Raw genomic sequence first — 13,590 nt, 5'->3', positions numbered from 1 at the left:
CCTTATACATTCCGAGAAACTTTAAGCCTTGAGTTAGATAATCACAAATTTAAATACTACATTTGGAGGTAAGGCCTTTAATTTTACTTAAGAACAAAAAAACAAAAATCAAGCAAAAAAGCCTGTATGGAGTTTGAAATACATTATTTATACTTGGGTTCCACACTAAAAAGACAGCACATCTAGAACCCAAACAGAGTAGGTTCTCAAGATAATAGGCAATATGTTTATTTAAGAGATGACATGCATATTCCATGGTTTGATCATGGCTTTTCAATACAGCAGGTCTTTTGACTGCCTCTCTGTCCATCAATTTATATTTTATGTGCTATGCACAATAAAATAGGATAGGGCTGTGCCAAAAATGCCCTGAAAGACAAACAACCAAATGGAAAAACCACTGAACGAAGAAAGAGGATTTCTGCAGAGACAGTAGAATAAAAAATTGAGATAGTAGAACAAAAAGGTGAAAGTCACCTTCTCAGACCTATTAAACAACGGCTTTTTTTCTTTCCCCTCCTTTAAAAAGAAGTCTTTTGCAAATTGCATCCCTTATTGTTGTAATATGAATGCGAGTCTTTTGTCTTGTACTTTCTTTTGTTTTGGATATCTCTATATTTCAATTTTTACTCCTAGCCTCCAGAGAACAACTCAGTAAACTTCATTATAAACTACACTATAAACGTTTGAAAGGACAGAAAATAGGCTCAATCACATTTCAGATGGCTCTGGTAAGTAAACTCACAGTCTCCATAGTCATTCCCAGTTTTGACCCAACTAAATTAGACCAAATGTTTACAAGAGAGCAGAAGCAACGTTTGGAGCAGTGAAAAAGTACAAGGGCTTGGCTCTCCTTTCTGGGTTAAGCATTTAGTCACAAAACATGGTAAGTTTTGACATGTAGTAACTGCTTTCACTTAATATTAGTCTTATCTGTCCATGTTAGAGATAAAACATTTGAGTTTTAACTCCAACCCTGGGAATCAATGTGTTATTTCTGAAAATAAATGGCAGTTATAAACACTACTAGGTCCTGAGTGCTGGTGGAAACAAAACTGTAACTGAAGCTGTTTCAGCTTCCAATTCAGCAGAAAGATCCAGTGGTAATAGAGACTTCTCTCTGAATACCTTGACTGTTTAGGTCTTCTGACACACCATTTCACCTACATTAATATATAAAAATATAATCCTGACCATCTCCTGAATATATAGTAATGCAGGAGGTTTGAGGGGTTTTTTTTTGCTTCTAATTATTACTACCAAAGTTAGAGACATCTTAATTTTAATTCCTCCCCTTAAATTTAAAGCTTAACGTTTGAAAATAACACCCTGTGCCCAGAATGAAAAAAATCCAAACTAGGAAAAAACCAGTATTCTGCAGTATTTAAATTTTATTATACTTACTATTCAGGATCTGAAACAAGGTCCAGAGCCTTCATTACATCTTCTAGCAGTGTGTCAGGTATAAACCCATTATCTGAAGAAGTAGCAAAGTTTCTTGTGAGGAAAAGAAACAAAACACTTTCCAGAACAAATTTCACTTACAAATACAACATATTTTTATATGTAAAATTTGCAGGTAAATATTTGGGCTCCAGAAAGAAAGGAGTTTTCAAATGCTTTTCTGGCACTTAAAAAAAAAGTGCAATACAGAAACTGGATTTATCATCCATAGACTTAGAAGTTTAATACTTGCTAAGAATTCAATCTTTGTATAGAGTTCTCCACGACGTACCTTGGGATAATAACTGCACCGTTTTTCCCTTTCGGTTAGTTAAAATAGTACCTGAATGCTAGACATCCTCTGTTTTCCAAAACATAAGAAAATTTTCCTTGTATGCTGCATACATTCAAGAACAAAATCTCATGAAGAATGAATCGTATCAGAGCAGCTGTTTTATGAAAATTTAATATAGGAGAAATATATTTTATTCAAGCTTTATGTTAACTACAAAGAATATAACAAGGTTAAAAAATGTCTCTTTTAAAAAACTACTTCCTATTGCACATATTCTCTTACTGCAGAATTCTCAGATAATTTCTTCATAGAATTATGGAATGTTTTCAGTTAGAAGGGTCCTTAAAGATCACCTAGTTCCAACCTGCCTGCTGTGGGCAGGGTGACCTTCCAGTAGACTAGGGTGCTCAGTGTCACTTGTAGATTGACTCCTGTACAGGACATTTCTTAAGGACCAGGCATTTCATTCCTCTCTTAATGAGTACATTTCTATTAAAAAATCTTATTTCAGCACCAAGTACAGCCCTTACCCTCAGGGTCATATGTCTGGAAAACTCTTCTTGCTTGTTCCGAAGGTGCTTCAGGAGCAACAAGGGCCATGTCCTATGGAGTTAAAAAAACCCACAAAGAAAACATAAAACATTCTTAGGTCAGATACAAATTACTAAGAAAATAGTTAGCCATACTACACCCAGTTGGAACCTAAGTTAATAAAAACTTCAATACAACAGAAGAAAAATTAAAGTAACTTGGCAATTTTGCTGATAGTGACATAAAACAATCAAGAAGTATGCTAAAGATTATTCCACAAACTTCTAGGCTGATTATATGCAAGTCTTTTTGTGCAGATGTTGTGGCACAAAAGCTAATTGGAAACTACAATTCCAATCATTTGCACTCAAGAACTCCAAGTGGGAAAGTGCACAGGAGAAACTAATTTTGGAGGAGTCCCTTTGTCCTGCTCATCTCTCCTGATCAGAACAACTTGAAAACTGCTTGCTTCATGTACTGGAAATATAAATGCTAGATTTTTATATTAATTCAGTATCATGATAATGTAATTTTAAGGATCCATAAATATGACTTAATAGAAACAAATCCACTGTTAAATGAAAAATTTTCCACTGATTTTATAAATGAATGATAACTAGAACATTTAAAGAAAACCAATATTCTAACAGTGTATCTTCACGTTTAACATGTTCTAAAATGCTTTAAAGTACATTCAGACAAGAAGACTAAATTAGCTCAACAAAGTTGGTTTCAGGATGCCAAATAAAGTATGAAGTTGTGCAGTTGTTGAGCACATAACTTGTCATAATGGGTAACACTTGTTATTATATAAGGCACATACACACATTATGAAATTTTGTAATATTTGACTAACTCTTAAAGAAATTTTGTAATATTTGACTAACTTATTCTAATCTGGAATATAAAGCATACTAAACAGGAATAGATTTCCTTACCACAGTGTATTACAATAAACTAATGTAAATATTTCTCAGTTTCAAACCAATGATGCCATAGCACATAAAGCTTATTAAAAACAAGATGATTAGTGATTTCAATATTCAGGATTTAACGCTGAAGATGGGATATTTTAGTGGTAGTTTCTTATTAGAAAAATCAGCAGCTCACAAAGCCTAAGCAACAAGGGAGAACTCTTACAATTTCCAATGGTATGGAAGGATATAACCCAAAGTAACTTCCAATGGCAAAGACACAGAATTTCAAATGTAAACTACATAATTTTACTTTGGTTTACAAGTATGCAGTTCCTTCCATACAATCTTAATGTAATCCAAGAATAAAGATTACCATTTGTGCTGTCCTGCCTACCCACAAATTATCTTGTTCATGTAGTACTTTCCACAGTTTCATGTGATGCAAAACAGTTTCTTTAAAGCAAATTTGCTGCTACTGCCAACAATTTTTTCATAGTCCAATTGCAAATAATACGTATTTCTGTTAGTATTTTAATTTTTCCAGGTCCTTAGTTTTTCAGTTCATGTATGTATACATGGGAAGAACTTAGAGATGAAGTCACTAAATGCATTAGTCATACTGAAAATTGTCTCTCTTTTAAAGGAACTTTCAAATATGGTAAAGCCTCCAAATTGTTACATATTAACATTTTTTATAAATGTGATGTACTGATGCTTTAAGCAAGTAACTTCAGATGGAAACTTAGAAAAGTCTCTCTTGAGTCAGACGACCAAAAACCCAACCTCTCTTACCTGTAGAATAATTCTAACTTTTCACTGAGATTGCTGTAGTATAAAAAGTTAAAATGCAAGCTCCCTTACACAGAAATACCACACAACCTCTTAAATTATCATGTCATTCATTTCCACTATGCAGATATCTTAAAAAACTTCAATTAGTCCATATATTTGTACTGGGGAAAAAAATACCATAGGTCCCTCATGAAATAAAGCTGAAAATGTGATAAACATCTAACAAAAACATATTTCAGCTGCCCAAGCTGATATTTCACCATATGTGCCAAAATAGATTCCCCACCCCAGCCTTATGAATTGTATTTTGATGTAACCCATGCAGTAAAAGTTCCATATAAGGGAATCTCATAAACAGTTAATTACAATAATTATTTCCAATAGTAAGAACAACATGTCCCAAAAATCATGTTTCACTCATTGGCTCTTGTGATACACAAACAAGTCATTTTATATTACTTTGAAAAGTTATTCTCATCAGTAGTACCAGTTATTTTAAGATCCCATGCTTAGCCTCAGAGGCAAAAAATATTCTTCATAAGTTTGAATGAAAACATTCCCAAACTTTTCATTTGACAAATCCAAAGCAGAACATAACGCCTAAGCCACACTGAAATCCTTGCCATGAATTTTTACAAAAACCACACCCTGAAAGACCCATTGCCTTGAAAAATGAAATATGTTTGCATATGCAAATGAACTGCTTTATGGTTCTACACTATCACTACTGAGTGATAAGTGGAAGAATTACATATTGTAATGCTAACTTTCTTCATAAAAATTTACCTAAAAACAATATAGAAACACTGATGGTTTATCAACTTTTTAACTTGCTATAGCTTAGTTGCATCTGGAGAACTGAAGCTTATTCAATACAGTCTTGTATTACAGAGAAAAGTGTGTATTTTTCAGTGCTATAATCAGTGGCTTTCAAGGCATCAACTTCTCCAAAATGGCTTCCTAAGAAAACAAGGTTGATGGGATCTCTGAAAGTTATTCCCATCTCTCTAGCTGACTTCTGAATCCATTGCCCAATTTCAATTTTACAGGAGTCTCACAACTGATTGTTGAAACTGGATGCCAGGCGCAGCATCTCAGTGAGGAGCTGGTTCAAAAAGAAATTTGATTTTATGTGTCAGCAAGGTTCCTTTGGAGATTGCATTTTGAAAGAGAAAAGACACTTTACACAATCCTACTGATGTACTATGTAACTGTATCATTATAATTTGGACACACAGGTCTTTCACACACGACTGGAATGCATTTCAAATTGGACAGTGCTCTGAAATTAGAACGTCCAACTTCAGATCCTCCTGTGGCTGTAATCATTCATTTGCAACCAATCTCCACATCCACTCTACGTACCCCAGAGCACACAGAGAAAGTTCTTCTTCAAAAGGTGAAGGGATCCTGCTACCAAAGCCAGAACTGAAATGCTGTTTAGAGCCTGACATATAACAACTCACTTAACTAAGAGAGAAAAGAATTAATTGAATGCAGTTTTATTTGGTGGCAAGGAGCAGAAGTGCCATATGTATCACCATGCATACAAATGAGTTTGTGTCCTAAAGGTATCAGACAGTTTTACCTGTAGGGATTGGCTAGGAAGTGAACCAAAAATTAAAATTTAACACAGACTGGTATCAGTTGAAAAGCAGGAAATGTATTATCATTACATTAGCAAAAAAAGGTTCAAAGACTTAGAATGATATAAAAATCCAGTTGCTGGCCCTCATTAAGATGAAGAAGGCTCAACAGAATTTGGGCATTGCTTGAAATTAAATAGCAGCTTTTTTTGTAGGTTTTCCTAGGAGCTATTTATCAAACCAAGGAAAAGAGAATCCTTAAGATCTAAAATGGGAGGCCATTATTACCATTATACAAAGAACTGAACAGCTATGGATAGGTATTGGCCCGACTTAGACCTTTCCAAAAACACATTTCCGGGCCAAACCACGACAAGGTCACAGATCTTTTCTCCTCTTAGGCATCACTGAGGAAGTACTGAGACCGCTGAGGTATGAAGTTACTGATTCTTTTAAATACCAACATATCATGTACTTCCATCTAGGCAGGCTATTGTGAAGGGTCTGTCTGGAAAGGAACCGTTAGAGAATTATGCCATGGTAACAAAGCAAGTCAAATCCTACAGCACTTACCTGTGAAGTCAGGCATAAACCATTTGACGTTATTTGACATAAATTCAGTTTAAAGACTACAAGTCTGGCTCTGAACAGAGAGATGGCCAACGAAGAAGTTCAAGACTCCCATTTGTGTTGAGGGACACTGTCCACACCAGTAGCTTGCAGGGGGCAGTGCCCTTGGTTGCTGCAGCCATGGCAGTGCCCTGCACAGATGGCTTACCATGATTTTCTTGTGCTGGCCAACAGAAAATGCCAGTGTTCTGCAGCACTTTATCTTCCATGAGAGAAGGCATTAAAAAATGCCAAACCACTGGAACATACCCAAACAATACTTGAAGGAGTGTAAGATTTTTGTCGACTTGAGAGATGTATATGGAAAAATTGAAGGAAAGGTTCTAGACTTTTCTGTCACTATACAAGAGCTCTGTGGCCAATTCTTTCCACTTCAGAACAGCAGGTGTCAAAGATCATATACTGTATCCTCCTAAGCCCTGAAGAAGGGCTATAAGTCTATCTGGGATTCAGAAAATGCCAAAAGAAAATACTTCCCTTGAATAAGAAGAGAGGAAAAAGACACAAAAGGAAGAATGCCACTCACAAAGTACTGGAATTCTTATCAGGGGTTCAGAAAATAAAATACAGGCCTTTTAGTTAGACCACGAAAAGACAACAGTTAATCTCAAAGTGTTCATCAGGGGGTAGGGGTGGTGCTAGAGGAGGAACATTCATGACAAGCAATTTGCTGCAACAAGGTGGTTAAAAGGAAGCAAATTGGCTCTAGCTGTACACTGCCTTGCAAAAGTGAATCATCTACATTTACTCTACAGTACCTGCAGTACCTTGCTGAGGACAGAGGAGAATTCTCAACAGGGAAGAAAGAAAAGCTACCTATGGACTACAAACTTTTTCACCTTCACCCATAGTACCAGGCAGAAAGGAGAGCCTACTTGATCCAAGAGTGGGGTGAGGCTGTGGAAGAAAACCGAACACAAACCAAAGAAAAAGAATCAGCAACAGAAATCTGAGGACTCTGTCAGACTATTCGTCAGGAAAGTGGGACTTTTAACATACACTCAAGGAAGTTATAGAAACCACAATATATCCTCCATTCCTTTGGGAGAGGGTGGTTTAATAAGACAGCCAACAAAAAAAGCCACAGTGTTGCAGTTTTTAAAAATAAGAGAAACTCAAAAGTATACAGTGAATACCTATTTACAGTTACATTGCCACAGATGTTGGTGGTTTAGTTTAAAACATCACAAGAAGGCAACAATTCATGTTGACTCATTAAAAAATAAGAGCTTCTTCAACATGTTCCTTGCTCTCATGGACAGATTACAAGAGATTGCTAAAAAACAACAAAGATTAGGTATATAGTATTTTTCTTATTTAGTTACTAGCTTGTTTTGCTCATCAACACAAAATGTCTTTGTTTTGCAAGTAAAAATACATTATTGGAATTACAGACCAAGAGTCAGCAAATTTGAGTTTACTGGAATTCTTATCTAATAACTAAATTACATACTACTCACTCTCCAGTCACAAGCTTAATCTGAAAGGGCAGCTTTTCAAATTATATTCACATAGCTGGTTTTTTTTGGAAGACAGAACACAATGCTATATAACAACGAAACTTTGTTCTTAAGAGGAATCAATCTGGAAGTGAACAAATTCCATGTTTTATGACTTCCAAAACCTTCACAATATAATTAATTCAAGATGAACTTTAGCTTCTATTATTATGCTACCATTTTCTACGTAAAAAAATCAGTATCTAGTAACAAATACAATTTATACAGCTAACACTATTTCAGCCTATAGACATGAGCTGATTGCTACACAACATAGTAGTGACTATTAACATATTACTAATTCTATTTGGGAATTACAATGAAGAGGTGGGAAATGAACATGCATGTCAGGAACATTTGATAGCAAATTTTAAAACCAGTCAAGATGGACTGCAGAAATTTAAATCTTCCTAACTACACTTTTAACAATACTGAAAGCTGCACTTAATGTTGGAAACCAGCCTACAGTAAGTATTCAGTTTCCCACTAAAACCATATAATTCTCTCTTGGGACAACGAAAACACTGACTTGCTTCAATCCAGAATGATGAAATGTTTTTTGAAAATAGACCAGATCAATTATTTTATAAGTCAAATAAGCCAAGTGTTTCTAAAAGACAATTCTTAGCCTGGTTCATTAACCTAACAGTAATATTTTATGGCTTTTCATGTGAAATGTACAAGCTCTGTGAAGTAATGAAGAAAAAAAGTATATTAATAATGGCACAGGATACACTGTTATTTAGTAATGGTAAGTAGTATTACAGGAAATTTTACATGCACATGTTGCTACATGTACAGAGAAAATACTAAATATTCACAAACATCACAGTTTCATATATTATAAAAGCAGTATTGCCATTTATGTTGGTCTTTGAGGTATATTATTTCAGGCAGCTAATTCTAACAAGTAGCAGAATAGAGCAACTAGCTTCTATAAAAACACTGTTTTATTATTTTATTAATATAAAACACATGATTTTTTTTCAATAAACCTGTATTAAAAAGCCCATCTCACTTCATTCCAGCTGCATGAACTTTCTTAACTATTCATAGGCAGTGACTGAATTTCTGAATTTCTTCTCTAAATACACCTGAACTGCTTCAACATTTTCATACCACAGGCTCTGACAACTTTGGCAATCCTCTGTAATAGATATTTTTAAAGTATACATATAAGACACCCTAAACTATCAGCTGGGAGACGAAAATGGCATTGGTCTCCCTGTAACATACAAAGAGAACAGATTTCAAAAGCTTCTTAGGTAAAACAAACCAACACTGGAAAAAAAGTACTTTGATATCTGTAAGAGTTTGCTACGTGAGGTGGCTAAGAGGTTGAGTTTTAGAAACAAAAGAATATGTTATTCACATAGCTAATCACATGTAGCTTCTTATGTAAGAGGAGAAAGACAATTAAGGTAATAGCTAAAGTATCACTAAATGTGCTGCACTTTTGCTAGGAGTTCAAAGGTCCGTCCTCCATAGACAATCCCTGTCTCTGTCTTTTCTGTCTTTGTATCCTTCCACATTTAGTCTTTCAATTCATTCATTTACATATCCTAACCTGAAAGTAGAGCTGCCTTATCAAAAGAGGTCAGAGATGTTATTTTTATTTTGTACGCAACAAAGCTGTTATTGCTATGAAAGGAGTAAATAAAGGGATGAAAAACTTATTTTTAAAAAATGGTTAGAAATTGGTTGCTGAAGATCTTTGTGACTGTACTTGGATTAAATCTGATGTTGTATATGGATTTACCCTATGTTCCTGGGGATTCCACAGCTGTCACATGTATTAAGGTTTTGTGGATCAACAGCTTTGACAATTCAAACAGATTTCAACCAAGTTCCTACCATATATAAAATGATCCAAAGTCTCCTGATAGAGATTCTTCTCTACACAAGTTCACTCTGTCATGTCACAGGTTTATTAGACAGTGTGTGAATTTTGCAAAAAGCAGAACTTGGCAAAAAGTTTCAGAACAGGACTATAAAAGTTACTATTTGAAAGCCTATTCTTATTACTGAAGCATATGTTGGCCTGTTGGGAGTCTCATTTACTGTTTCTAGTTCCTGCATCTATCCCAGTAGGGTTTGGGAACATGGGAATGAGGCAGGCTGAACAGAGAATAAAAGAATATGTAAGCCTCTACTTCCAAGGATACATGGTGCCCTGCTTAGAAAGAACATCTGGTCTTCAGACATTTTGGAGAAAAAACAGGCAAAGAGAAAAATGGCCTCAAAATAATTTCCCTGTTGTTTTGCCCAAGAACACTTCACTTAAAAATATCTTTAATAGGCATTCACTAACTATATTTAAAACTCTGTTTCCTAAGTTCTGTAATACATTAATGACTTCAGGACATTTTCTCAGTAAGAAAAATAAAGGGGAAGAATGATTCCTCGGATTCCATCCAGAACATGTATTTATAACAAGGGAGCAAGGATTAACAGCCACTCATAGAGATTCATTTCCTCAAACAGAACACACGACAGGCAGAGAGAGAATCAGTTCATAAGCTGAACAACCACTCTGTCACATGGTGAACCCTACATTCCTAACACTTAGTATTCCCAGTATTATTGTCTGGTATTAAAAATATACAGTTAGTAGGCTACAATTAAAAGATAAAGTAAAAGGGAGAGTGCTTTGTAAAGCAAAGAATGGATGGTGTGAGCCTGGCACTATCAAGATTCATGATTTCTGCCTTTTACCTCATCCAAAGGTACATGGGGCATGTGCAGAAGTTGTTCATTTTATTTGCCTTCTCTTCATTGTATTACTATTGTATTAAATTCCGCATTTTGGAAGACAGTGGTTTAACTTTTAAGGCTCTTTAAAAAATTCTGTGCGGAAATTACTCCAAATTTCTCACTCAAAATTCAACTTCTGGAATGATTCCACAAAGATAACCCCTGATAAAGAATATACTAGTTGCTGTCCTAAACTGGCTTATTTACTGACCTGCTCTGGTTTATAACCTTTGACAATCACGCATATAATGCAGTTGTTGGGGGGGGGGAATAAAAAGCAAACTAAACTCAACATTTTCCTCTCTCATGCTCTGAGGTTGCATCTTATGACAAATAGCAACTTTTACCTCTGCCATAAATACACCACTGTGCCAAAGCCTGGTGTGGACACTGGAGCACAGCACTGCATTTACAGGATTTCTGGAAAGGATGTTCTACTGCTCTTAATTAACACTCTTAATTCTTCACTTGATGCCAGATTAACTATTAAGAAAGCTAATGTCATCTTCCTAACTGTGTGTGTATTACGCTTTTCACTTGATTTGGAATTACAAACACCATTTTTTAAATGCAACAATTTGTTAAATATTGATTTGATTTTTAAATACTTCAATACTATTAAAAGCTCTATTAATTGTATTTTAACAATGAGCCAGTATGTCTATTAATCCAAATTTCAAACCCAGAATTATTTACCCATTATTTACCCATTGGAGGCCCAATGTCTTTGCTGTTGTATAAAATGTAACTGGAGCCAATATTGCTTTCACATTTAAAAGGGATACAGAATTATGTAAGTTCTCAGCCTTTGTTTCTATCTAGTACCTCTAGTTTCACAATTTGATAGCGACTTTATAATTTATAAAATTGCTTTAGAATTTAATTTGATGTATTTACTACTTGCAAACCACTCTGCATATACTACAGAAAATAATGAAACAACTAAAATGTGTTTCTTTAAAAATCAGTCTTTCCATTGGTAGGCTAATGTACATGCAAACTAGATGTTGCTCATAGCCTCCTCCTTCCTAAGACAGGAGGTTGCAATTCCTTCTAGAAGTTTTCCTCTGAGGTAGGACCCAATTTGTTACCTTCCAACCCCCAATTTCAGTTTACATATGAAAGTCATACATGCTAATAGGAGGAAAAGGAAAATGTACTCCTCAGGACAGCACATCCTACAAAGGGGGAGGAAATGATCCACCACTTCTATACTGCTCTGTACATTTTTCACAACAGGTGCCTTATACCTTCACCACAAGCTTTCCACTAAACACAGAGCTAGCTCATGTTCAGACACGATGTATCCATCAAGTTATGGCGCAAATATTGTCTCAAGGAAATTATTACCCATTAGACTCAAATATGTTCCCATATATTTACTAACAACTTAGTGGTAATTTTTAAAAATCAGACAAAAGTTTGTTTCTTAACCAACTGAAATGCAAATGCAGCAAGCAGAAAGTAAACAGAGCACACACAGTTTGAAGGGAACTAGGAAATTGGGAAAGTAAATTGATGCATTGCCTCTACAATAACTTTTCCTCCCAGCTGTATTTAAAATAGACTTGAAATGATTAAGGAGACAGTCTTCCTAAAAATGTTTAATGTGATATTCATGGTCATTACTTAGCCATATTTTCTTTTTAAGTTTTCCTATTCAGAAGTGCTGCTGCAAGACTAAATTGAGAGCTTAACAGTTTGTGGGAAATTTCTTCCTTTTTGATTTGTGGATCTAGAAAAGGTTCTCTTATTGCACTGGTTTTCTATCCTTTATTCTCTCATCCTTCCCTCCTTTTAAAGTGTAACTCATGCAACAAGTGGTAGTGTTTCATTTTCAATTTTTACATCTAAGTGTTGCTGAATGGAAAGTTACTATTGGAACTGCCAGAACTACTCCCCATACCCCATTTTACAAGACTTTACCTAGGTGTGGAAACAGCATGCCCAGAGTCAGTTCAAAGGCATTCTCTCATCTACCTGAGCACAGAGCAGTATCAAAATGCGTAACATTTCAGGACAAATTCTTCTCAATAAGTATAGTAACTCAGAGGGGCTTTGCCTTCCCCAGTATTTTTTTTTTTTTGCAGTAAAGCTGAAGTAGAGACCATCAAAATTAGGATTAGACAGAGATCTACTATTTCCTAGCAGCTATCAGAATTGGCTGCTCATTCAAACAATGTGGGAAACAGGAAAATAAAATGAAACAAATATTTTTCTTGAGTAATCTAAAAACTGCATGATGGGTACAGTTTCTCATTAAAGCCAACTCCACTTAAAACCAAAATCACATTTCTAATTAAATAAAAAACTAAAACCAAACACCCCCTCCTAAAAAAAAAAAATCAACAACACACAAGTAAACCCACCAAAAAACCTCCGAAAAATCGCAGAGGCTTCATACGTGACAAGGCTTCAGATTTTTTATCTTTTGGGAAGACAAAGCCACTCTGGGTAAATTGCTGTCATGAACTGTTTAATTAGAAAGAAATATGCCACCACAAACTGTTGCCTCACATATAGAATCTCTTTTACTAGAATTAAAAATTTAGACAAAATCTTAAAGTTACTTTAAAATGCTGGTGTGAAAATCACTGACATGAACGTAACAAGTACAAGTTCTCCCACAGAAAACCTTCCAAACAAACAATGAACAAACTGTTCAGAAGTACTCGTTCACAAAAAAGACCACACATTTGTCATAGGAACTAATTAACCTGCAAGTAAAATCAGAGTAGACCCACAAATAGCAGAACAAGTCTTCATACTTATGCTCTGTGATCTAGAGTAGGTTAGAACCTTTCAGAAGTACTTTATTTTGGTATGTCCTCTGCCAACAACAGACCTCAAAGCTGGCCTTTCTACTAGAAAATTCATTTGAAATTGCTTATGAACTCATGAAATACTATGTTATTAAGAACAACTTAAATTCATTAAGCAATAGCATTTACACTACAAATCTTCAACCAACCAGAGTAACTTCTATTCTTTTTGGGAGCCCACAGGAAACATCCTCCATCAACATTAATTTTAAAAATGGGTCTCTTCCTGCAGAAAGGAGCTCTTAAAATCACAATAGGAATATTTGAGGAGTCAATACTGAATCAGTCAGGTGAGTGCTATTGTCAAAAACAGAACAGCAT

At 35.1% G+C, this 13,590-nt stretch overlaps 1 protein-coding gene across 2 annotated transcripts in view; it reads right to left on the bottom strand.

Annotated features, from left to right (window-relative positions):
* MINDY3 (MINDY lysine 48 deubiquitinase 3) overlaps nucleotides 1-13,590 on the bottom strand; it is a 49,095-nt gene that overhangs the window by 8,623 nt on the left and 26,882 nt on the right. For both annotated transcript variants that reach the window (XM_064408914.1, XM_064408919.1), the window contains exons 11-12: nucleotides 2,269-2,341; nucleotides 1,405-1,477 (exon numbers count right to left, since the gene is read on the bottom strand). In XM_064408914.1, the coding sequence (XP_064264984.1) occupies nucleotides 1,405-1,477; nucleotides 2,269-2,341 (146 nt within the window). The remainder of the gene's footprint in view (nucleotides 1-1,404; nucleotides 1,478-2,268; nucleotides 2,342-13,590) is intronic.

Source organism: Passer domesticus, chromosome 1, assembly GCF_036417665.1.
Source record: "Passer domesticus isolate bPasDom1 chromosome 1, bPasDom1.hap1, whole genome shotgun sequence".
In the NCBI taxonomy this organism is placed as follows: domain Eukaryota; kingdom Metazoa; phylum Chordata; class Aves; order Passeriformes; family Passeridae; genus Passer; species Passer domesticus.
The sequence above is the reverse complement of the archived record's forward strand: the minus strand, read 5'-3'. Positions and strand labels throughout refer to the sequence as shown.